This window comes from Ammospiza caudacuta, chromosome 1, assembly GCF_027887145.1.
Source record: "Ammospiza caudacuta isolate bAmmCau1 chromosome 1, bAmmCau1.pri, whole genome shotgun sequence".
Taxonomy (NCBI): domain Eukaryota; kingdom Metazoa; phylum Chordata; class Aves; order Passeriformes; family Passerellidae; genus Ammospiza; species Ammospiza caudacuta.
The window spans coordinates 128,122,721-128,149,739 of NC_080593.1; the positions used below are offsets into that span (position 1 = coordinate 128,122,721).

The window sequence follows — 27,019 nt, forward strand, 5'->3', positions numbered from 1 at the left end:
TATCTCTTCCCACACACAAAGCCTAGGAGTTCCTGTACCTCATATATGAGTAAGACATAGTAGATTAGATGTAAGTGAAGAAGAGATAAAGCCTCAGCTGAGGAATGTGATTTTTCCAAAACCTGTTTGGGAGAACCCAGCAATTGGTTTGGAAACCCCACAACTTCTGCTGTAGATGGTTTAAGGTCAGCTCTGTGCAGGCTCCCTGTCTGAGCAGGCTCTTCAGCAGACATGCTGGTGGCCTGATGGAAGGCAGCTCTAGCTGTCCCTTCACTCAAACCAGCCTGCTGGCCCACTGCCCTGAGAGAAGAGGAGATTTCCTCAACCCTTGGTATTTAATTTGTCTGGCAGTGTTCCAGGAAAGCTGAGACCCTTGTGCCCAGCCAGTTTGTCAGTATCCCATTTCAGGGACCCTTCACTGAGCACTCCTGGGTCAGAGGATGGTTTGACTGGCTGAGGCAGGGACACCCACCAACAGCATAAAGGAGACCCCTCAGTGGATCTTCCCACTCTGTGTTACCTGCTGCCAGTGACTGCTTGTGCCTGTGAACGATTCAACACTAACAGTTTACAGAATAACACTCTTTATTAGTATAAAATTGTCACAGATTAAGGTTCAAGAATTGCCAGGGATAGTATCTGACTGCAAAAATGTATTGAAATACAATATTGCTAATCCCCAATAAAAGTATTCAGTGTGCATTGAGTATGGTTCTTACCCCTGTGGGGAAGGGAAAACAGGTTCAGCCCATTGGCTGCTCCCAGCAGTTACAATGGAGTCTTCCCTAGCATTTCCCCATTCTTGCTTACTTACTCTTTCTTTCTGTTTAGGTGGAGCTTGAGTGGCTCTAGTCATATGTACTTTTGTTACTGAGTGGCGTAAAATTATCTTGCTTTGCTCTTAAAAATATTGTCAAAAATGTAGAGCACATGTGTCAAAATATAGAGCGATGGATGATCATGTCTTGGAGTCAGGAAACTTTGGATGGAGATTAACATTATAATTAAGTTACAATGAACTGAGTTCGTCTGAGGAGAGCAATTTTACCACACTTGCTGACTCAGCAGCTGGACACCTTCTCCTATCTGCCCTGGCTGACAGGTGCTGTGTAGCTTATCAGCTGCAAAGTACCATTGAGTTCCCCTCCCTCCAAGGATTTCTACAGAGCCTGGCTGTGCTGTCTCCATCCTCTCCACCATCCATTCCATCCCTCTTGGTTGCAGATCGTGCATAAGTAGAGCCATTGTGGAGCATTCCAGCCAGGGAGCAGCAGCTGTATTTTACCCTGTAATTGCCACAGCGTTACAATTTATGTTAGGGTATGAATGTAACTTCCAGTTTCCACTTATTTTACCCCTAACCCTTTTTCTACTAAGACAGTACAGCCCTGTCATTGCTTGAAGTGCATTTCAGAGAGAGGTAAACATTGGGGTAGATCTGAGGGGTAGAGCAGACTGGCTGTCTGCCTCTGTCGCATCACTTGATTTGTGCACTCTTCATCAGATATGAATAATCTGTGCTGTGGCCAAAGTCAATGATTGTGGTGCTCTTCTTCCCTGTCTGAATTGCTGGGGTTTGAGGAAGAACAGCAGCTTCTCTTTAAGGAGCTGTTTTGGGGGATTTCTACATTTTACTCTACAGACATGGAAAAAGGAGGAAGTGTAATTAATGCAAAATCTAAATAAGAGCATTTGAGAGACAAGTTATCTTTCAAAAGTACTGCATGTTAAAAGTCCTCTTGAGTTTTGTGACTGGAATTTCTTAAGGTTACTATACGTGAAACCACTGACATTTGATCACATTATCTGGGGCTTATAAAGTATCCTAAAACCCAATGGAAGTTTATGCAAAGCTTATATCATGAATATTTTTACAGAGACTGAAGATGCCGTAAAAGAAAATGTCTTTTGAGATTTGGAGTAGACAAAACTGCCCAGAGCTGTGCAAATAGTATGCAACTGGCAGATATTGTCTGTGCTTCAGTACTGTTAGACTTAGAGGGTTTCTAAAAAAGCATCAATCTATCAACTCATAAGGAGATGAAACAGAAGTCATCTTGGAAAGACTCTTCTCACTGTGATGAAAACTGAAGCAGCCACTTTACAAATCAGCAACTTCGGTTGATTAAAAGAAGTGGCTAGTTCATCTGTTGGAGTAATGTAATTTCTTACTGTATGTGAAATGGATTGGCCTATAAACTAAAACTCAGAAATGGGATTGGCAACATACACATGAATGTGCGTCATGTAAGACTTTTGAGTACCAAAATGAGTACTTGGTGGGGAATGGGTGGGGAACTAGGCTTTGAAAGAAATGACTTGTGAGTGGTGTTTGTGAATCAGTTGGTTGGTAAGGCTTGGTTGTTGTGTCGCTCTTTTTTTTCTGGACAGGCACTTTAGCTGTCCTGTTTGCACAAACACAATGGAGCAGGGCTTTTTTACTTTATCTTTTTTTTTTTTTTTTTTTTTTGTCTCTGAGTATACTCTGTGATTGTGATACTTGGACCTTTTATCACCAGTGTTTCCAGTGTGTATGTTGAATTACTCTCAGTTGTAACAGGAAGACCTAGAATAAAACTGGTGAATCTGTGAACAGAAAAAATCAGTAAAAGCTAGCATTTCCTAGGACATTGCAACAGGGAGTATGCCACTTTCCTCTCTCTGTCTATTTCTGTACTTGTTTTTAGGAAGGCAGACGATGGGGTGGTGTTTGTGACCTGCAACAGATGTTCTGTATTTTTTTTTTCCATCCTGTAGACAGAATGAACTTTCCATGGATAAAATGTAAATTGGTGACAGCTCCAGATTTCCATACTGGAAAGACAACTACTATTAGTGAAACACTGGGGAAATGCAAGAGGCCTGATCAACCAGACGGTTCCATTTTCAGGGGAAGAGGAAATGTCTAGGAACTAAGCAGAGAAATTGTGGAGGAAAATTCACATGCCAAGTAGAAGAAGGAAGCAGTATTCAGTAGAGCTAAGGCAAGTGAGGATTGGTAGGCTGAACAGTGAACAGAGGAGGACAAGAAGAGTTAAATGTTTCCAGATGACAATAGGTATCCAGAAAGTGAACTATGAGAGATACCTTTAAAAGCTCCAGATGTTCAAATGAAGAAAAACGGCTGAGATACCTCTGTTAGTAGCAGTTTATCCCAGCTGGAAAGAAAATTAGTAATGTTCTCAAAACATCTTAGTAACCAACCATCCTGAAACCAACATACATGTAGTTTTATTGGAAGACTTCTGAACTTGGTAGTCAGTATGCAATGAGTCACTAAATATTGCAAAATACCTCAATATGTTGGTAATTTCTTGCGACTTGCCAGGGTACTGCAGGAGAATAATATCAAACTGATCCTCATGCCATGGTGGTGGGGAAAACTATACAGAAAATTCTCTAAGTATTCAGCTGGATAGATGTGTAGCAACAGTAAAATGTTTTGATTTGGAAGTGGAATAAAATGGCACTGTCTTTTGAGTATGGATGGAATTAAGACAAGTCTCTTGGAAGCTTACACTAGAATAATCAGAAAGATATTATATCAAAAATGGGATAATGAAATGAGCTGATAAGTGAGAGTAGTTTAAGCATAAAATTGTGATATTGAAAATATAATGAAGATCTCCAAAGGAAGTGAAGGAATAAAAACCAGGTAAAATTGCTCACTTACAAGCAACATTTGATGAGATTTATACCAATCTCATTGAAGTGAAGTTCTTCTCTACAGTTAATCTGTCTTCAAGGGAAGAGTGGGGAATGTGCATTTTCTCAGCTGTGAAAAACTTTAGAGAAGATAATCCTGAGAGGTGAAGGCCTGGTGGCCTGAGAAGGAACACTGGGTGATCTCCTGTATAACGAAAAAAATGGCTGTATCCTACCCAGAGCAACATGGTACTTGGGAAATGCTATCTTCTTAGTAAAAAAAAAAATACATAACACATGAATGTTTCAGGAGAGTAAAATCTAGGAAAAGTTGAGAAGTTATATCACTTCTTTAATTGTCATTGGTACAGTTGCTTTTCCAATGCTGAACTTTTTTTGAGTATCCATAAGCCTGCTGATAAAATTGTAAGAGATTGATCAAAGGACTGGATACTTTGCCTTGTGGTGAGACATTCTAGAATCTTGCTCTGTTTATCTTACCCATGATGAAGATTGGACTTGACCTGATCAGAGGATCTGCATTTGGAAAAAAATAATTGAAAAACTGTTAACAAACTGGCAGGCAAAGATATAAAAAGGTCCAGTGGTTGGTCCTTGAAGTTCAAAATTCCACTGCACATTTTCAACAGTGTGAGTAATTAGGCCCTATGCTATCTTAACAAAGGTTGTGGTGGTTTCCTTACCACTAACAATTTAAAAATTAAGATTGAATGGTTTCTTAAATGATATGTTTCAGTAAAGCAAAAGTTCTCTGGCTTCTTTGTACAGGGCATTGGCCTAATTGTTCATAAAAATCCTCTCTGACCTTGAATTTTTAAATTCTCTTAAAGATAATTACTAGAAACAAATTAGTATTTTTTTTAAGCTGAAGTTTTCTGCCTACAACTTACTTTTGTTTTTACAAAGTTCTAATGAAAAATAGGTATTTTTCATGGCCAGCTTCTGTTCATACCCAGTCAGATGTTTTTCAGCTGTAGTGGACTTGCAGTGTTACAGTCTCAGTGTCTTGATATACTATGTAGTATTGGTTTATCTGTAAGGTTGTATTTTTTGTTCAGTTCCTTGGCACTTCTGAAGACATAAGCCAAGCACAAATGTACTTTACTGAGATATGTATGGGATGTCTTCAAAGCATTAATTGAATTCAGGATTATGAAATCTACTATTTTGCAATAAATGCAGCTTTCAGTGGTCTTTTAGTTCCTCATCTCCTCTGAGTCCCATCTGCACATCTTGTGTTTACGGTGATAAGTGTCTTGGAGACATTTCTGTTAGATCTGTACTAAAATCCAGTGACCAGCATTCCTGTGGCTGCAGTCCCAGTAAGAGTGAGAGTGTCATTAAGCTGGCCATTGTATCAGCAAGCTCAGTTTCTGACTTCAGAGAGCTCAAAGAACCAAAGATTGCCAAAGAGAGACACAGTGACCAGATACAGAGTGATATTAGGGACACAGGGAGCATTTTAGTCTGGCTCTCTAAAGAAATGTTTAGGGAATGACTTTAGTGCTTGTTTCTCTGCCAGGATCTCCTCTTTCTCCAACTGGTTTTGGATTCATTTGTCCATTTCAGCCTGGTTTTTCAGAAGCATAAAAATACCAGATCCTTGTGGTGAGCTGAAACACCAGGTTCAAAAGAGCTTTGTGACACCCAACAAATGGGTATACAAGAAAGACACAAATTAGAAGCAGTTGTAGTATGGGCTGCAGGACAGTAAGTTCACAGAAATCAAATACTCTTAAGTTCTCTTGCTTACAGAACAACTTGTATTCTTGTGGGGAACAGGCTAGACTCATTTTGATTCTCTTGTGATTTCAAATAGTCATAACAACTCACTTAAAACTGCTTCAGCAATGTGGCTTAAATACATTTGATCTAGACAAGAGTTAAAGTAATTAGCTGATATTTGATTTTACTTGATATGGATCCAAACCATGAAACTTTGAACACCCTTAGGGTTCAGAAGTGTTTCATTCAGTGTGCTTGGGTATTAGTCTGTGTTCTCAAGTAACCTTTTGAAACTTGGCAAATTTAATACCAGATTTAAAATAAAGGCACTACATGGGGAATCAAGTCTGTAAATGTTTTTTCTTTAATTATGGAGGTGCTCTGGACTATAGTTGTAGAAGCAGAAGGAATAGAAAATGCATAACCTTGCATTAAGGTGTGTGCTTGTGTTTATATGCAGTGTTCACACCTGGGTACACACTTACGTGCTTGTACAAAACATTACTCCTGCTGCAGGGAGCTTACAGTCTTAACAGAGAATGAGGCAATCATGTGCTTTGAGAGCCAGAGGATGGTGCTAACTTACAGCATGTGTGCATTTCCAGATTTGTGATGTGATGACAGCAGCACTCTGACACTGGTTAACATTTGTGCGCCGTGTGGAAGGAGCAGGTTTCCATGAGGGATGTGGCTGGAGGAGACCTGCCTGCCTGGCACACACAGATGAGGAGGGTGCTCCTGGCAGGGTTGAAATAAGGATGAGTAGCATGAAGTTTTGCATTGCATGTGATGCAGTCAGTAATCTGGGATGTGATAGACCATGTTTTATGAACTTTTTATTTTTTTATTGAAGACAAATATAGAGGGGGGAAAAACGAAGTTATGAAGAAATTAAAAAGGAAGTGTATAGATGTTTCTGTTAAAGGCAGAGGCGTTCACTTCCTCCTCAAAGAACAATTATATGTGAACTGGAGAAGCTATATGTGATAACAATACATCCAATCTTCTGTGTTAAGAAACCGAGATGGGAAGGGAAGAATTTGAGGCAAGGAGGACTTAATAGGATTTAATTATGACCTATGTATATGGGGCCAAAAGAGGCACAGTTAAGTGAGTATCTTCAAGATAGCATCCATACATGACCCTAAAACCAGTGCTATGATATTTGGTTTGTGAATGTGTATTGTGAATGTGTATGTTCATTGTCAAAGTAATTTGTTGGTAGATCATGTCACAGTTTTCCCTGGCTCTGGGAGAAATCGAAATAATGAAAAGGTTGCAGAATTCTGACCTTCTCATGAAACTCTGAAAAGAAAACAAGCAACAATAATGTGGAAGAAGATCAATTCAGTGGTACACACTTTAGAGTAATTTACTATATGCAAATTACACAGAAATTATTCAGTCTAATGCCTAAGAAGCCCAGTGGGAAGTTTTCAGATTCCTTCACAAAGTTTGCTCTTTGTAATGCAACATACAAATCATATTATCTTCCCTTTACCATTATAATTCTTCAGTGATTTTTAATGTCTTAATGTGCTAAAGAAAGAAAAAAGCTAGGAGACCTACAGGAAAATTCATCAATATGTGACCATTAATTAAGTGATGATTTTGAACACTGTCCAAATTCAATGTGTGAATTAAATAATTGTTCATTTAAGTAACTATAAATACAATATATCTGAGGATTTCAGAGCAGTTTACAAGTTTTGAATATCAGCCCATTTCTATAAGAAGTTAAAAACATTTGGCTATAGAAATTAAAAAAATAAATTTTTAAGTCTGCTTAGCAGATGAAGAAGGAGGAAGGTCCAGATTTCATGGTTTGAGAAACCTATACAATTTACAGAATTAATATATTGCTGAAGTCTTTAATATATTTTGAATTGACCTTAAGCTGTGAAAGATGTGCCATGCATTTCCTGAACAAATATTAGCATAGGATAATGGAAGATCATTTTATACTGTTAGCTCCTTTTCTATGGAGGTGAAGCCAAAAGGAGTCAGCATAGTTAAATTTGCCTGAAGAAAGAAAGGATTATCAATAAAGACATCTTACCACAAGCACAGAAAGGGTGCTTGGGAAGAGTAACATGTGGCAGTAATAAAGGAAAGTTGGACAGTAGAGTCAAACTCAGACATATTTTGTGGCAAAGAAGTCAGAATTTTCATGGAGATCCATGAGAGAAGATGGCAAACAAACCTACATGGAGCCCTGATATGTGTCTGCTCCAGAGCTTAATTCTTGCTCCACAAGATCATAGAATTGTTTAAGTTGGAAAAGACCTTTAAGATCATTGACTGCAGCCATTAACCCAGCACTGCCAAGTCTACCACTAAACCATGTCCCTAATCACCACATCTACACATTTTTTTAATAACTCCAGGGATGGTGATTCAACCACTTCCCTGGGGAGCCCTTTCCAAGGCTTGATAAACCTTTCCATGGAAAAATATTTTCCTAATATCCAATCTAAACCTCCCTGGCACAACTTGAGGCCATTTTCCCTCATCCTATTACTTCTTACTTGGGAGAAAAGACTGAACTCCACCTTGCTAGACCTTTATTTCAGGTATTTGTAGAGAATTTTGTGCTCCCTGACCCTCCTTTTCTCCAGGCTAAACAACACCAGCTCCCTCAGCAGCTCCTCATAGAACTTGTGCTCCAGATCCTTCCCCAGCAACACAGCCCTTCTGTGGACATGGTCCAGCTCCTCAGTGTCTTTCTTGTAATAAGGGGCCAAAAACCCAGCACAGGTTTTGAGGTGTGGCCTCACCAGTGCTCACTACTGAGGTACAATCACTGTCCTGGTCCTGCTGGTCACACTATTTGTGACACAGGCCACGATGCCATTGGCCTTCTTGGCCACCTGGGCGCATGCTGGCTCCTGTTCAGCCACTGGGCAGCTTTCCAGCCACTCTTCCCCCATTGCATGGGGTTGTACTTGTGGCCCAAGTGCAGGACTCAGCACCTGACCTCACTGAAATTTATACTCAGCCTTGGTCCATAAATCCCTCTGCAGAGCCCTCCTGCTCTCCAGCAGATCAACGCTCCTGCCCAGCTTATGTCATCTCCAAGCTGACAGAGGGCACCCTTCATCCCCTGGTCCAGATCATTGATAAAGACATTAGACAGGACTGGCCCCAGTGCTCAGCCCTGGGGAGCACCACTGGTGACCAGTTGCCAGCTCTGCTGACACCACTCTCTAAGCCTGGTTATCCAGCCTGGCTTTTTCTTGAATGAAGACTACAGCCATCCCAGCCATGAGCAGCCAGGTTTCCCAGGACAGTGCTGTGGGAAACGGTGTCTATGGCTTTACTAAAGTCCATTTAGAAATATCCACAGCCTTTCCTTCATCTATAACGTTGTTCATCTTGTCCCAGAGGAAGGTGAGGTCAGTCAGGCAGGACCTGCCTTTCCTATCATGCTGGCTGGATCTGATAACATTCTTGTCTTGTGTGTGCTGCATGATGGCACTTAAGATGATTTGCTCCATGACCTTCCCCAGCACTGAGGTCAGACTGATGGGCCTGTAGTTACCTCATCCGTTTTCTGACTCATCTTCTACACGGTGTCACCCAACTTCCAGTCTGCTGGGACCTCCCTGGCTGACTAGTAAATGATCCTCCACCAGCTCCCCCAGTGTCCTTGTGTGGATTTCATCCACATAAATTTGGATGGGTCTAAGTGGTATTGCTGACCATTCCCCATGGATTATGAAGGCTTTATTCTGCTCTCTGTCCCTGTCATTCAGCTCAGGGGTATGGATACCAGAAAAAGACTGGTCTTATTACTGTTACAGACTGAAGAAAGAAGACATTATGTAGCTCAGCCTTTTCCTTATCCTTTGTCACTTTATTCGCCTCCATGTTCAATAAGAATGGAGATTCTCCTTAGCTCTACTGCTGTTGCTAATGTATTTATAGAAATGTTACTCTTTATGGAAGTGGCAGATGCAGTTCTTATTGGACTTTGGCCCTTGTAATTTTTTCCCTGCATAACCTCATGATATCCATGGAGTCCTCCTGAATTGTCTGCCTCTTCTTCCAAAGGTTCTAAACTCTGCTTTTTTTCCTGAGTTCCTGCCAAAACTCTCTGTTCAGCTAGTCTTCTTTCCCCTGGATCCTCTTTCGGCATGTGGCACCTGCCTGCTCCTGTGTCTGTAGGATTTCCTTCTTGAAGGCCTTCTTGGACTCTGTTGCCCCAAGGTAGAGGTTTTGGTGACCCTCTTCCTTACTTCACCAATAATCAATAACTTAGCATTTGGTGATCACTACGCCCAGGATGGGCACAGTGACCTCCAGCCATCACATCCTCCACAAGTCTTTCTCCATTCCCAAAAAATAGGTCCAGCAGTTACCTTTCCTAGTTTGCTCCCTCACCAGCCTTGTCAGGAAGTTATGTGCCCCCATGTTCCAGAAATGTCCTAGGCTCTTTCCTCTTGGCTGTGCTATGTTTCAAACAGACATCTGGTAAGTTGAAGCTCCCCATGAAAACAAGGGTGAGTGATTGTTAGAGTTCTCCCAGATACTTAGAGAGTATTTTATCTGCCTCTTTCTCCTGGTTTGGAGTCTGTTGCAAACTTCTACTGTGATACCTGCCTTGCTGGCCTTCCCCCAATTCTTACTCAAAACCATTCAACCCTATCCTCACCATCACTAAGCTCTAGAGAGCCAAAACACCCCTACCTCCACTGAGACAGCAGACTGACAGACCCTGCTAGTACCCTGTCTCTCAGGCACTGGCACACTGCTCTCAGACTTCAGTGAGCCTTGTTTTATCCCTTTCTCCCTTCAAATCTCTTTAAAGCTCTTTCAGTGATCCCTGCTAACTCCTGTGGAAAGATCTTTTCTCCCTTTGAGACACTTGCACTGTCTGTTGCCAGCAGGCCTGCTGTTTTGTTCCCTTTAGCTATATCCATATGTATAACATTTATTTGTATGTGTGTATATGTATATTATATGTATATGTATATGTATATGTATATGTATATGTATATGTATATGTATATGTATATGTATATGTATGGTAGCCTTTATCTATATTGATGCTGTTCAGGAATTGGCCTGGCCCTAAGTCAAAAATCATATACATTATATCAGCTATTCTGAACTCCAAAAAACACTCTGAGTAGTGAGTAAGTTCAGGCATCTTGCATCCTTGTTTTTGCTTTATTCCTTTTAACTCTTTTGTTATAATACAGGTTTCTCTGGGGAACCTTGAATAAGCTGGAGGTAAAGATTTACTGGGAGTGACATCCAAGGAGACTAAAAGAGAAGTCACAAGTCTACAGGATTGCCCACTATGTGTTGAGCAACAATTGCTTTTGTGTACATGGTCACATATTATTTGATGTGGTTACAGTAAGGCAATCCCTGCCCACAGCGAGAGGGGGGATGCAGCCATGCCTAATTCATAATATGTTTGTCTTGCATGGCTTTGAAGAAGTTGGTTGGGAATGAAAATAGTTACAAGATGAAGTGTAGGAAAAGTTATATCTCAAGTCTTTTAGGCAACAGGAGGTGGGAACTGTTTTAGGAGTGTAGGACAGTTGGTCTGTTGGGGTGTCTCATTACAGAAGGGTTAACAGAGTGCTGAAGAATCATACATATCCCATGATGGGAAGGGTTCTTTTCCCTTCAAGAGGATCTCACCTGGTGAGACTGGTACCAGGGGATTCCAACACTCACAAAGTGTCCCACTGACTGAGCTGTTTCACACCAGATTGCTTCACTTCTTGTCCTGCCTGCCACCCACTAGGATTATTTGTCCAAGATCGGAGTTGAATGCTGTCATGCTGAACTTAGTGAGTCCTGTGTGGGGGATGGGAGCAGAGAGGGAATTGGAATGTGGTGTGCAGATGTGTGAAGGTGAGAGTAAAGCTTATCAGCTACTGGTTCCAGAGGGTGGTGGGCTTTTCTTGGTTTTTTTTCCTGACTCTGCTGGTGAATTCATCAGTTGAACAACCTCAAATATCCAGCCACACGAGGTAAAAGTACCAGATTACTACATAAGGGTGTGAATAATTTTAAATATTTAAAAATATGACAATTAAACATAGGCCTTTTTTGTGAGCTGCTGTCTGGGTGGCCTCTATTAAAAACCTCTTGAGACCCCAAAGACACTTTCCTTTGTTGCATAATATTTTTCTTTTGTTTTTGGTAAAACAGGTTTGAACTGACAAATTTCTGTGAAGTCCTGTAGGCAATTTATTATTTAAAACAGACCTGTGAAGCTGTGCTGGTTTCAGGAATGTCTTGAGTAATCCTCCCTCTGCTGACCTACTGTGCTGACCCAGCACCTGAGAAGGACTTGACAGCCCATGGGGACAAAGGAGTGTTCTGCAACTCTGCAGAAAGGCAGGATAATAAAAGCTCATAAGAACAAAGAGTGATGTGACTGAAGTTCGTGTTGCAGTTATCAGCCAAGCAATTTAAAAGAAAAAAAGAAAATAATCCAACAAAATCAGACCATAGACTTGAATGCACAGCAGCTGGTGACCTAAAATGGTAACCTGCACTAATTGTGTTCCTTTGGTAATGGCATATGGTGTTCAGCCCAGAGAAGAAGGCTCCTAAAACTGCTTCTCTTTTTTTGAAAAATTTGTCTTGATACTCAGGTGAAGAAGAGCCTGTAAGAAGACAGCTGTTCTAGGACCCTGAGAGTGAGGGGCAGCACACATTGCTAGTGCTGTACCTGCTCTGCAGAGTCTTCTGTACTCTGAATATTGCTTCCTTCACAAATCAGAAATTGCATTAGTGGTGTTGATCAGTTTCCATGGGCATATCATTCCATATGCATATGTCAGGGTGCTGAAGTTCTTATATTTTATTGCTGTTGTGTGCTGTGTCCCCAGCTTGACAGAATGCAGCATTGCATTTTTAGCCAACTTTATACTGTGAGCTTTATAGGGCTTGGTCTCTGCTTGCCTCTGCCTGTATTTTAAATCTGTGTAAAATCCTTAAACTTCCCTACATACAATTGAAAATGTAGAGATTGCAGTTCTTTTTATTCGGTGCCCGTGCAGATGTCTGAAAGTGAGTGCACTCTCAGAACCTTCCTTTCAAAACTGTTTGTAGTCATGCAAAAGATGAGTAACGCTTTAGAGGATAGAGGACCTCCAGCCAAAAAACTTTCCAAATGACCGTAATTTATCTTATTTTGCAGCTAACTATGGACCAAATCCAATTTGCAAAGGTTGCTTATCTTGTTCAAAGGATAATGGGTGCATCAGATGCCAGCACAAGTTATTCTTCTTCCTGCGAAGAGAAGGGATGAGGCAGTACGGGGAATGCCTGCACTCCTGCCCGTCAGGGTACTACGGACTGAGAACGCCAGACATGAACAGATGCTCAAGTGAGTTATTTCTTCAACCCTTAAACTCACTTTTGTTGAGTGTAACAATAATAATTCATGGTCATTTTTTAAGATGGTATGTTGTGAAACACATTTGTATTTTCACCGATATCTTAAGATCATCTTAAACTTCTTTGCTAAAGAAGGTCCCAGCTCATTTTGAGATATTTAACATTCAGCAGATTAACTAGTTGATGAATTGACCTACTTTTTATTGTTATTATTATTAGTTTAATTAGAGAGGTAATTTAGGGGAAAAATATACGATTCATACAGATACTCCTAGTTTTAAGAAACAGATTCGCACTATATGAAAATATAAAGGATTCAGAATAAATTTAACATGTAGGTACAGGTCAGCATAAACACTAATATATGGGTGGGCTTTTTTGTCATATTTTTTGTTCCCACATGAATTTCAGGTGACCAGACACCTCACACCAGACATGCTTTAATATGTGTGTTGCTAATTTAATAAAACAGATGTACTATTAAAAACAAACAAACAACCTTTCACTTTTAGTGAAACATTTTATTTGGAAATTTACAACCTGCTAATGTGCAACAAGATTCCCTGTTTGCATGTTTGTGCCTAGAAGCACAACTGTTAATATCCACGAGTGCTCTGGTATCTCACATTATTTCACCTCTGTCTGGCAGTTGTGCTGATTTGTATCGATTTTTCCATATGCTCATGTGGGGAGTATTACCCATATGGATTATTAATCACTGCTGTTACCTCTTATTCCTATTTAGGGGGAGAACGTTTTTGTCATAGTCTAACCAGAATCAGGTCGCCTGACATAAGAACCTGAAGTGAGAAGTAGCTTTTCTGGTTTTCCTGCAGTAATCAAGTGTGTGTTAAACGTGTGGCACCTTTCCCCCGGTGCTGTGCTGTGTCACTGGGAGCACAGAGCTGTGGGAAAGCGTGTGCTGGTTTTCACATCACACATCATCTCGAGACTCACATGAGGTCACTCAGTGGCAGTCTGGCTGGATGAGGAGCACTTATGGCCATGCTTGGACCTGTCCCAAGCTATCCCACCTCTTTCTCCCCATTCCCTGCGTGGACTCCATGGATATAGTGTTCCCAGCTGCTGTGTAGTATTGCAGAGTGCTGCCTAATCTGTACCAGGTGGTTAGGTTTTGATCAAAAATTAAATGAGACAGTATATGGTTTATGCATTCATTCTGTAAAGTAATTTAGAATCTTGGCCTTAGTTTTCCTAACACATTTTTGAATTCAACTTCTGCACTTGAAATCTTTCAAAACTTGGCTGTAAATACTTCCCCATGTAAAAAATGTTTTTGAATATATTTGTAGGTTTAGGAAATAGATTGATTTATTTCTATTAGCCTGTACTGTGCTTGTAGGCAAAGTAGTCTTATTGGCAGTATTCTTTAGTTTCTTGAAAAGAAAAAAATAAAGAAGTTAATTGCAGAAGGTTGAGGGCGAATTCAAAATAATATTTATTTTGGTTTTACCACTTATGGAACGTGGCTTTTCCCCCTGAATTACAGGACTGATTTTGAATAGCATAAATGCAAGTTCTGTCTAACCCATACTGGCATGTGTTGAGCACTTGATGTTTATCTCATCCTCATGCCTTTCACAGTCTCCCCCTGTGAGAATAATGATGCACTTGCATTTATGGCCCAGTCCTGGTTCCCCTCTGATGATTTTTGTATTGCATATTTTTATGTTAGTGTAACTGCTAACTATTTACACATCACTTCTCTTTTTTTCCTTGGTTTGGTGATCTTGGTTTGCACATATGAAGCATTGTGGACATACAGGCATTTTGTTGATTGAAGTTGAGTTGAAATAAACATCCTTAAAAATTGAATAGGTTTCCTCCTACTTGCTCTTCTTAGGTATGCTTACAGATTCCATTGCTCAGATGGCATTGTCTCAGCTAAAAATAAAATCCTTATGGGAGTTACAGGGCTTGAATTACATAAGCTGAAATAATTTCTGCCCTAATAATGTCTTCATAGACACAAAAGCTTTTAAGCATTTTTTTACTGGAACACTCCCATTTTTGTTAGAGAAGCTATAGAAAATATTTTTTATGGAAAATGTTGTCTTGATTTTAAAAGCCAAACATTGTCAGTGCCAAATGTAACACAATAAATACAACAGCCAAGTGTAGCAGCTCGAAAATGATGGAAATTTTGGATTTCAAGACAAATTTTCTTTTCTACATGTAAGCAGTGTGTTCCTAGAATTTGCTAAATGGTTCTAGGCAATTTTTCTAGTAACAGTGAATCATGAAATTTGAGACTGCTTGTCTCTAGAAATCAATGTAGTTTCCTGCTGGATATGATTTCCACCTTGAACACTGCAGTGTGACAATGCAGTCCTTTTGGACATGAACTTGGAAAGTGTTGAATCTCTCCTGTAGAAGAATGCCCAAGAGATGAGTAACACTTTGTTAATTTTCCAGTAATTTTTTAATAATTAATGACTTTGAACTGAACTGCTCTAACAAGACATAACCTCATGAGAAAAAAACAACTGAATTTAAAGAGTAAGATGAAACCTGTCAGTTTGGTGGTTGCACTGATTAATGGATCAAGCCTGTCTTGAACCTTTCAACTTAGTCCATGCCATAGTAACCTATATAATTTTAGGAGGAGAAACCACTCAGAGATTAGAAATTACAGCTCCCTTCAGTTTTGGTTGACTGTTTGTTTAGGTTCTCCCTCTTCCTCCTAGGTGGACCCAACATTGTAATTTTCCCTTCCATTCACCTTCAATAAAAACAAGATAAACTTTTAAACAAATTGAGAATCTATTAAACACATGTAGTTAATTCAATGCATTAAGAAAGGTAATGAATTTTTTAACAGTGTTACAAAATAACAGGACTTCATGAATATGCTGTTACTTGAACTATACTTATGTAGTATAGTAGAGCATATGACCCTTTGAGACTGTTGTAATTGCAACTGTAGCAGTCAGGGGGTTCAATTACCAGAAAAAATAGCACAGAAGGTGTTGCTGGTCAATGACAGATCAGTGCAGTGCCAGTGGACACTTCAGGATGGCGGTGTGAAATTGGATCTGTGGCACCAAAGCTGCTCTAGTGAGCAGCAGAGGGATGGGAGCTGGAGTTGAAAGGAGTGAGTGTGAGAATGGAGATGGGGACAGTCTGGGCATTGGTGAAATTGTAAAGAGTCAGGTTGTTGTCACTCCTAGTTTGTCTTCAGCTACAGTTAAATTATCATTATGATTAGCACTCATTAACCCTAAGAATTATGATGAATATCACTCTGATGAATTAATATATTTATTTCATATTTATTACAGTATTCCTAATACTCTTTCAGTATTTTCCCCTAAATTGCATCTGATACAGATTAAATAATATGTCTTTCATGTTTGGAGTAGTTTATTTTCACAGAAAAAAAAGAAAATAAACTGTCTAAACTGTCTTGGTGGAAATGTCCACCCAACCTTCATCCATCCTTCATTCCTCCCAACATTCACCTGCTAAAGCTTCTGAAAGATAGTTATCTCAAGGACTCTGCTGTGACACAAAAGGAAACTGGCATTGAAGGTAAAGCAGAAAATACAAACAAGATGGGAGTTTTGAAGTATGATCAAAACTGAAAGAGGATTTATTCATTCATTGAATGAATGATAATTTTATGGAGGGAATCCCCAGTGCAAAGTGAGGCTGGCTTCCACCCGGCAAGCGTGTCTGTATCATGTCAAATATTAACTTCTGTTGAAAGTTTTTCCTTTAGTCCCTCTTGACACACACAGAGGAAATTTCAGTATGTTACTCCCAACATGTTTTTTGAAAGCAATGGTTAAAAAGTTGTTTAAAAATTGTTGTGTCAATTGGATGTGAGGGAGGGTTGCAAGATGCTGATTTTTCTTTCAGTGTTCTGGTCTGCATCTTATATTGGGACTACACAATTTGTAAAAACCCTGTTTCTTTTCAAGTGTCTCAGGTGAGCGGGCAAGAGGCAAATGTTTTTTCTGAAGACTTAAATACACAGGATGTTTGACTCAAGCATTACATTTAATAAAATACTTGCAGTATATCTTGAGTGTAACAAACCAGATTAGCAATTAAGCATTGTGGTACATCTCCAGAGCAGATCACCTGGTTGGTTTTGCCTTGCAATTCATTAATCTGGGAAAGTGATTTTGCAGAATCACTGTGTAGACATTGACCATGATCCTGTTCTTTAGGGATTGGTTCAACCCTTGTGAAAAGAAATTATGATTCTAAGGAATTTCCTATGACCCTAAGTGTGGACAAGAAGCCCAAGTTGTTCTGCTTATATGAACTCGAGTTCTAAAACCCCTTTGGATAATGCTAGATGTAGGAGTTGGTACATTCAGGTTATGTGTGGTTGTGTCTAAATACAGCCAGCAGAGCTTATCTTTGTCAGGGCAAGGCTTCAAACTGATGCTCACATTCCTTTTAACACCCCTAGAAATATAAATTTTTCTTTTCATTCAGTCTGCCTAATTTTTTGCCCAGTGCCACAAGAAATCTGATTTAAAAGCCTCATATTTCCCTAATTGCTAACAAAGGATTTTACATAACCACACTCACACACACACTATTTAAGTATTGTGGGATGCCCTGTTTTAGTCTGCTGAAGTTCAAGAATAAATATTAAAATCTGTTTCATAAATATTGGCTAAAGTTGAAGTGTTGATTGGCAATATTTACTAATTGCTATTTCAGAGGAGTGACCTTATGGTTTGTACTTTTTTTTCCATTATAAAAGAATGAAGAATAAATGAGTGACAGAATTACCAAAATTATTATTATATTGTTGCATAACATGAATAAAAAATGCTTCTTGCTGTGGCTTCAGATAGCTGAAGAGAGGATACAGCTATTGTAGCTTATTTAATTTTGTTAGCTGAAGGATTAGGTTTTTAAGAAATTAATTATAAAATGATAATTACTGCTCCAAATATAATGGCTTATCCTTCTTAATCTTTGGAATATTTTTCCCTGGTGTTTTTTGTAGGTATGTATGGTATACATATGATCATTAATAACTAGCTAATTTCCAAGTTGACATGTTTTAAATATGGAATAGGATATTTCTAAAAAGCCTACACCTGAGTCTGTCATCTATTGCAGGTCATATTCCTCTTAAATTTTCTGAGAAATACAATATTTCATAAAGATAATAGTTGTTTGGTTTGGTTTGTTTGGTTTGGTTTTTTTTAATTTTTAATCTATGCATTATGATGTATGTCTCCTAGTCATTTGAGAATGGTTATTTTTTGTGGAATAAGTGTCTCAATAATAGAGAGGAATTAAATCTAGCAAAATTGAGGCTTCTTGCACATGCATATATGTAGACACAGACATCAGATACACTACATGAAAGCACCCGCTCAGCTATTCATAGGGTCACCTCATAGAAAGAAAAAGTATCCTGCTTTCAGTGATAAATTATAAACTGAAGACAATACATATAAAACGTGCATATTTCCCAAAATAATTTGTTGCATCTCAGTTTCATCGAAATTACTTACACGTGAAAATAATTTATACTGAACATTTTTCCTCCTAAGAGATATCATTAACTCAAATATAATTAAACTAGGGGTTTTATCTACAGTTTGATTTAGAAAAATAGGATTAGAAGGGCATAGAGGAAAATGTGGGAAACACAGTTACCTCTAATTTTGTCTATATTCCAGATGGATTTCAGGATAACAGTATTACAGCATTTCTGGCTTTGCTATTTTATTGCTTTTTAAGTCCCTTCATTTTCAGTCTTACCCTAACTTTGCTGTCTCATTGTTCCTTATGATCCTTTTGATTTAGGATGCAGAATAGAAAACTGTGACTCCTGCTTTAGCAGAGACTTTTGTACCAAATGCAAAAGTGGCTTTTACTCGCACAGAGGCCGCTGCTTTCGAGGATGTCCGGCTGGATTTGCAGCCTTGGAAGAGCTTATGGAATGTGTGGGTGAGTCAAGTGGCTCTTTGGCCAGGTGGCCATATTTAAATATGGCACTACTTTATGATGATGCTTAGTATTTCTTATCAGGAAATATTCAGTAAGGAGTTATTATTGATTTCTTTACTGGTAATACTAGTAAATTTTTCCAAACTTTAAAATACGCTTCACTGGGAATGTCACTCTCTCTCCTGTGCATTACAAAGTTCTGTCCTCTTGACTGTAAAATCACCTTTATGAAGATTTTCTGCTCAGAATTTGTAAGATTTTAGGACTTGTGTCAGAACAAACTCTTTCTTTCAAGTGTATTTCTTGCATTTCATGATGGAGAGGACTTGAAAATGTGAACTTCTGAAGTTTTCAAACCCAGGTGACAACCAAATAGGATCTATGTATTAGATAGAAAAAAAAGTCAATCTCATTAGCTTAGGAGAGTTTTTGAATATTTGGGACTGTCATATCAAACATACAGCTTTATATTCTGGGTTTTTTTTGGTTGCGTTGGTGCTGGCTAAAAAGATTCAGATTCTGTAAGAGATGTTAATTTTGTTTCTAGCTTTTTACCCGCTAATGGCAAAACTGTCAGGTGTTGCTTTCTACCAATATACATTGTATTCTAATAAAAAAAAAAAGAAAAAAGGAAAACGAAAAAAAAACAACCCAGAAGGATTGCTCACTTGAGTTTTCTTTTGCTTTATCAGAAGGCTGTGAAGTGGGTCAATGGAGTGAGTGGGGAACTTGCAGCAGAAATAACAAAACATGTGGATTTAAGTGGGGCCTGGAAACGAGAACAAGACAAATTGTGAAGAAGCCAGCAAAAGACACAATACCATGTCCAACCATTGCAGAATCCAGACGGTGTAAAATGGCCATGAGGCATTGTCCAGGAGGTAAGTGGAAATGCCAGAAAAATATTTATGAGCTGAAGGCCAAATTCTGTCCCTGTTCTGTCAGCCAAGGCTGAAAAGCAGCGATAGTACATCAGTCGTAGTCTGTATAGAGAGCCACCAGGGAAACACTCAGCAAGGGAGCAATCAGTCCTTCAGCAGACTGTGAAACTGTTTTTTCTGGTGTAGTCCTGAGGGTTTTTCAGAGAAGTGCCTCATGGAAGAATGGTTGCAGTTTTGAGCTTCAGCATGGAAATGATGCTGATGGTGGAAGAACTACTTACTCTGCATGTGGCAGGAAAGATTATTATAAACCACTCTGCAGGTGGCACACACAGTGTTGGTATGCTGGGTATTTAAATTAAAAGAAGTTAGTTACACATGGCATTGCTAGCTGGAACATATTATTTGTTTTGAATATTCTGGAGCAAGGCCAAACTCTGATAGATGTGATACAAGCAGAACAGTGATAGATATCAAGATTTTCAGCTTGAGACCAGCCTATGGCAACTGCCCCAAGTAAATAAAATCCAATTTCTTTATCATGGTGTTGCAAGACTTAAGTAGTGATGCTGATGTAAGAAAGGAAATCAAGTTTCAAATTTGGGCTTGGTTTTTGTAAAACCCAAACTGAAGACACATCACTGCTGGAGAGATTTTGTTATCTTTTAAGTTGAAAAGTTTAACTTCCCAGGTATGAATTCTGACAACTTAAAGAAGTTTCAAAATTTGTAGGAGTGGTGGGTGATCAGCAGGTGATAAAGATGCCATTCCTTTCAAAGTCACAGGGTTAAATAAAGAATGGACTTCAAGAGATCAAGAGATCTCAAGTCAAACTGCTGGTAGCTGGGTCAACTGTGAAATCAGACAAATAGAAAGAGAAATCAAGGGTTGAAGAATCCTGAGGAAAGACATAACATGATTAATAAGATAAACCTGAAACAGTCTTAGAAAATGTACATAAATGAGTTGCTTTGTATTCTGGGATTGTTGGAGGTGTCTATCTTGGCTTGAACATTCTGCCTACCACTGTGTATGTATGTTATACATAGAGTTTTATCTTATGGATTCAGATTAAATATCTGTAAGCTTCATTTTTTGTCTCTAGGACTGCAAGTCAGTCTGGAAGGGTACATAAAGCTGATTCTCTGTTATCCAGGTTGACAGACTGTGATGTACTTTCCTTCCCTATCCCACTCCCTGTATTCATACACACATGGGCACAAGTTGGGCATAGTCACAGTGTACAGCACAGTTAATCGATGATCTAAATAGAATTCTCAAAGGTACTGAAAAATGAACCTACAAAATTGACACCTCTGTAGGAAAGAAGAAGAAAAGGTAAAAATGAAGGCTGATTTGGGCTGCCATGGTATGTATGTCATGGTATCTTTGAATATTAGCCAGCTGCCTCTGCATCAAGGTAGAGGCACTTACCAGTGCTTGCAGCCTGCTGAGGGATCCAGTTCCTTGTAACAGACTCTCGATCCCAAATTGGGTTAGTAATCAGATCAGCTGAGGAAATATTTTACTGCTGAAATGAAAGGAAATAAAAAGGGCCCATAACAAGTTCTACTAAATTTCCAATCAGTGTTTTCTTTCTTCTCATTTGCCTTCAAATGCAGGCAGTTTAGCTTGCAGTGGAAAATTTGAGAAAATTGCAAAATTTTTTCAATTCAACAGCATGTGGTACAGATTTAGTCATTTATGTACTCAGTGTGTACAAAGGCAGGTATTTTATGGATGAAGCATCCAACTTTGATAAAAACTCCTAGCAAGTAGAAATATGGATTTAGTCTTGATAATTTAGTTAGGATACAAATGATTCAAATTGTTGTAAAAAGTTTGAGAAGCGTGCTTAAGTGAACCATAATATTCAAGAAGGCTGTAGCATGCTCATGTAACTATGTTAATTTGGACATTCATACCTTTTTATGTCATATTCTCTTAAGTTGTTCCAAATTTTCTTGTTTAGCAATTTAGGTCACTACTTAAAGATTTACATCTCAAATTTATCTTTTCAAAGGCACAGCGGCTTTCCTAAATGCGAGGATATTTATTGGTGTCCAGTGCCTAGTGTCCATATGTATTAATGGGTGTTCATTGCCTAGTGTCCATATTGTCTCTGTATTAAGATCCATGATCAAAACTTTGGTTTTTTTCCACCACATATCAGGAAAGCTGTTGCTGCAAATACAATTTCAGTGTAGTACTTGTAGTGCTCTTTCATGGGCTTCAGTAAATCCTAAAGATTACAGTCCTGTCCTCCCATGGTGTGGAATTCTTTGCATCTGTTTCCAGAGATAAAAATGTGTACAAAACTGCAGGTTTGAACTTTCCACGCTGACTACAGTATTTAATACTGCTTCTGTGCCATCATAGAAAACACCTCCCAAAGTATGAGCTCCTTTCTCTCTCCTAAGAAACTCCTGGGAGAGTGTTAGTAGTGTTTTAAGTGCCTAGGGTAAGTCTTCCCCAGACCTGGTTATCTCTGCAGGTGAGGAAGCCACAGGGGCTACCCTGTATAGAACTCCTGCTTTGTAGTATGTTTTAATTTATAGTATATACAGGGCTAGACTAAGACCCCGTTCCTTTATCATATTTTAGTATGGTTGCCACATTAGACACTCAAAATGTTTTATTGCCTATTTGATCACTGTGACATAGTGGGAGGCTCAGACACAGCTTACAGTTCTGGCTGCTGAGGAAGAGATCCTGAGTCTTTAAAAATATGGTGCTTTCCTAATGTTAGGAATTTTGTGACTGAACTTTTAAACTGAAGAAATAATAGAAAAAAAATTGTAAGGTTAGCACTTCTGGGAGACTGAAGAACCATAATCCCCTGTAAATGTCAGTTGAGAAGCTCTTAATAAATCCTTTCATCCTAATGTTCTCAGTACATAAACTCACACAAATGTGGAGAATAAGTATTGGATTATACAGCTGAAATGATTGAAGATTGTGATGGATTAAGCTGAGCACAGGAAGTAAGGATATTTTTGGTAGAATAGGGTCAAATAAAGTGCTTTTGTCATGTGCTTTCTACTTCTGTACATTTTAAAGTTACTATTTATGGTCCACACTACAGGGAAACATCCAAAACAGATTTTTATGCATTTGCAATAGAAGGAAAGTTAAAGAAGGAGAGTTAAATTCTATTTTCTTACTAACTATTTCAGTTTCATATTTTTAAAGTGGTACCCAGCTGGCCATATGGCAGTGGTACAACTTCAATTTTTGATGAATGATTTATCACTTTCTCCAGTGTCTGCAGAGCTGTAGAGATACCAACTTGAATGCAAGTGAAAGATCATCTAGCTTTTTTTCCTACTGAAGCTAGCAACATAAGAATAACACTGATTTAATATTTGTTACTTAGAGATATTTCCTTAGTGTCTGTAGTTACTGATTTAACTATTACTGTATGGAAATGTCACATTTGTATATCTCTTAATGTTTTGTAAGTTACCCTGTGGCTTTGACTGTAATGTGAATTCTACTTTGAGAGGCTGGACTTAGACAAAGGAGACTTGGCTTGTTCAGGCTGCCTTCTACCTGTGCTGGTCTCTTCCTGATAAGGAATTTTCTTCTCTTTAGTTCAAAAAGAGAGAAAGCCAGAATTAAAATTAAAACAAAAAAAAAAAAAAAGTGGAATTCAACAGTCAGAAATGTAAAATAGACTGATAAGTCTTGCTCTCTTCATGTTTTCCCATATATTTACTATAAATAAAATATTTATATTATATTTAAATTTTATGTAAATATAATATTGTACCTCTTATTGGTATGTTGCTCATGTTTACCTCAACAATTGCTCCTCTTTTGTTTGTACACTCCAGGAACCTGCAGACTGGTTTAATTACTCATATTAAGTGTTGCATAAGCAAGCAAAGCAGCTCTCTGCTAGTTTAGTGCTCATCAGACTTCAGTTCTTCAAGCTGTCTGAAACTTGAATATTACTCTGTGCCGAAGTAATGCTTCTGCAAGAGCACATTGCTGGCCCGTGTCCAGCCTCTCACCCACCAGCACCCCCATGTCCTTCTAGGTCACCAAAGCCTTCTGCGTTCCAGGCTCAACAAACCCAGTTCCTTCAGTCTCTCTTCACAGGGTAAACGCTTCAGCTCCTCACCGTGTTGGTGATGCTGTGCCAAACTCCATCAATATTTTTTCTTTTCTTGAGCTGAGGGACCCAAAGCTGCATATGGTGGTCTAGATGTGGTCTGATGAGTGTCAAATAAAGGGAGATGATCACTTCCCCTAATCTGCTGTCATGCTGTACTAACAGATCAGCACATTGAAGGGAGTGATTGCTGCTGCTGTGGCTCAAAGCTGGCTCACATTTAGCTCAAGTTTGATCAGGACCTTCCCAGGAGAGCTGTTTCCCAGACAGTCCATAGCCAGCCCATATTTTTTCAGGGAGTACTTCCTTCCCAGGAAAGGAAGGAAGTGCAGGGCTTTGCACTTTGTTGAATTTCATGAGATTCCTTTCAGCTACAATGAATCTTTTCCTCATGAGTGAAATAAAAACCATTCAAAATAAATATAACACCAGAACTCAGTGAATGATCAGTCAGTTGATCACATTCTTTTGAGCTTTTTTATACATCTACATTGTAGTATCCAATGTTGAAAAGTTTTTAAGCTAGGACTCTTTTGAGACCTTAATTGATATATTGCACTTATAGATTGTCTCAGTGCCAAACACCTACAAGCACCATCTGCCCTTTGAGTCAAGGGTAGGGCATTCTTTAGCTGCGTCTCAGGAAACATAACCACCATATTCTTTGTCTGCTATTGGTTGTGCTATGTTGCCACAAGAACAGAGAGCAAAGTGGCAAAGGCTGGTCCAGGAGCAGCAAGAACTGTTGCCTCCTCCATGAGGACTGTCAAGCATTTGGCTGGATTGGTCCAGTAGACTGTGTAGGCACCATCCTTGGAAGTTTCCAAGACCTGATTTGACAAACTCTTGAACAATCTAGTCTGAAAGGTCTCAGTCTTACTGAGGGTGTTGGACTGGGGATCTAGTCCTGCTGATGTTTGGACTGGGGACCAGTCTGAGTGATTCTGTCTGAATGGCAGCACCTCCTGTGGGTATGTGCTGAAAGGACACTCTTCTTCCTGTTTGAGTTTTGCAAAATTTCTGATAACTTCTGCTTTGAATTAGAGACAAGCTGGAATGACTGGTTGTAGGGAATAGGAGCAAACCAAATCTTTATTGTGGCTGCTATAGTGCTGAAATATCTTCATTTGGCCTATTTTATTCTGGTTGAAATTATATACAAATTATGTGTCATGTTTTGAATATAATGTTAACCATTGTTTCATGCATTTCCAAGTTTAGCCTAACCAGGATAAAAGCTTAGTTCAAAGTGCTGATTTCTTGATTTATTTGTTATTATTTGTCTGTCTTTGGCTGAATACTGCACACTTCTAAATTCAAAATCATGCATAGTATCTAAAAGATCCATTGTGCAATGTACTTCTATTTTAAGTTAATGCACTATGGAAGTCTAAGAAAACATTGGAAGACCAGCAGAACTATAGGAATGCAGCTATAAGACTCTGTTTTGGAGTTGCTGTGCCTTTTCATATCTTAAAAAAAAAGTTTGATTTTTGGGACATTTTTAGTAAATTGATGATTTCATTCCATTGCTAGTTAAGTAATGACATAAATGTCTGTGTCAAGTTAGACATACAAAAAAATGATCCCACTTAGAAAAGATTATCTTATAGGTTGAGGTGTGATCTGACCAGAGATGGTGGCAACCAGAAACCATTGTAGTTTAGGGAGAGATGACGACATTTACAAACAGATTGTTCTACTTTGTTAGTATTGCATGGTTCTTTAAGACTTTGGAATATTATTTATCACTTTAAGACTAAAATCAGGATTGATGAGACTTACCAGTATTTTAAACAAGACTGTAGTACATAGAATATACCACAATTATACTGTCACTGCCTGCTGCAGCTCTCTATTAATTTTGCTGTTCCACTGGACCAAATCTGCCCTCGTTTGCACTCACCAGACAGGAAGAAGCTGCATTAAGTGTAGCTCCACTGAGTGCTGGCTCTGCTATAATCCTGGTGTCACCAAGCAGGTTGCCCTCCTTGATGTGTTTTTTGCATGTCACCCTGGACAAGAAGACTTGTCCGTAGCTTGTCTGAAAATATAACCCATCATTTTCGTTTACAAATCATGACTCAAAGCTTTTGAAGGAGAGAAGGAAAACCTGCTTCAGCATCAGCTTACAAGATGCAAACTCCACCAAAAAAACCTAATTGCACAGTGCAGGGTGGGAAAGCAACAGTAATAAGGAAATATTTTTGTGATTATTTTAGTTGATGGCCATTCTGTGAAGGACCAAATAAGTGGGAGCAAGAAAGGTCTGTTGTTTTTTGGAGGCTTTTCAGGAAACAAGAATTGTTTTACAGTGTGGCTTAACCCTCAGAGCCTGGTGTGCTTGTTAGTACATTTGTTCAGGAAGCAGACCTTTGCCAGCTGCACATTCTGCTTGTCTGGATTGTCAGCATCTACTTTGTAAAGAGAATGCTGTTCTGCAAGTATTAAAATGTGGGTCTTTTTCTACCCTTTAGCTGCTCACATTCAGAAGGGGCCACAGCCAGTGAAAACTAATTGTAAAGCAAATATAGATCCTGAAGAACATGAAACACATATTACTGCTCATTTCAGTGGGAGTGCCTGCAACTAGACTATGTATTTTAATTAAGACACATAGGCAGGAGCTATAGTTATATCATAAATAGTCATTTAAGTTTATACAAGCTTCTAAGAAGAGCAGAAATTTTTAATCTGTTTGGTAAGAATAAAAAAAGGAAAATCAAATCATAAGTAGTTTCAGGTTGGAAAGGAACATAGAAGGTACTTTAGTCCAGCCTCCTGCTTAAATCAGGTCAGTTGTGAGGAAACCAGGATTAGCTATTACTCTCACAACCCTCAGATATTAAATTGTCTCCATTTTTTGGTCTTAGTTATGTTCCTCTTCATATGCTTATTTCAGAGATGATGATTTACAACTTGCTGCTTTTATTTTTTTCAAAGTGGAAAATATGGAAATGCACAGCAAATTTGTGGGTTTATTTTCAAGATATTTGCATTCATTGATAGATGTACATGCATGCATGTGCTTGTGTTGGAGCACTTCTATACCTGATGTTTCTTAGATTTGCAGGTAAAAGTTAGGCAGTGTACCTCTCAGGTGATAGCATACTATAAAGTCATTCAAATGAAGCAAGAAACTGATTTTTTTCCTGCATTAAAATATCATGTTTTCTATAACCTTTCTTCTTAGAAACAAAAAATTACATGGATATTTTTGTGGGGTTTTTTTGGGGGGGCTGAGAGAGCAAATAACTCTCTCTGTACTATACATGCATTTGATTCATATCCATTAAGATGAGTTCACAAATAA

General features: G+C 38.8%; 1 protein-coding gene across 2 annotated transcripts in view; it reads left to right on the forward strand.

The window, feature by feature from the left end:
* RSPO2 (R-spondin 2) overlaps positions 1-27,019 on the forward strand; it is a 102,294-nt gene that overhangs the window by 42,768 nt on the left and 32,507 nt on the right. Inside the window, exons 2-5 of one of the 2 annotated variants that reach the window (XM_058815475.1) lie at positions 12,560-12,748; positions 18,565-18,708; positions 19,401-19,589; positions 19,628-19,755. In XM_058815475.1, the coding sequence (XP_058671458.1) occupies positions 12,560-12,748; positions 18,565-18,708; positions 19,401-19,589; positions 19,628-19,755 (650 nt within the window). Of the gene's footprint in view, positions 1-12,559; positions 12,749-18,564; positions 18,709-19,400; positions 19,590-19,627; positions 19,756-27,019 lie in introns of those variants that run through there. The other variant, XM_058815466.1, reaches the window with a different exon arrangement.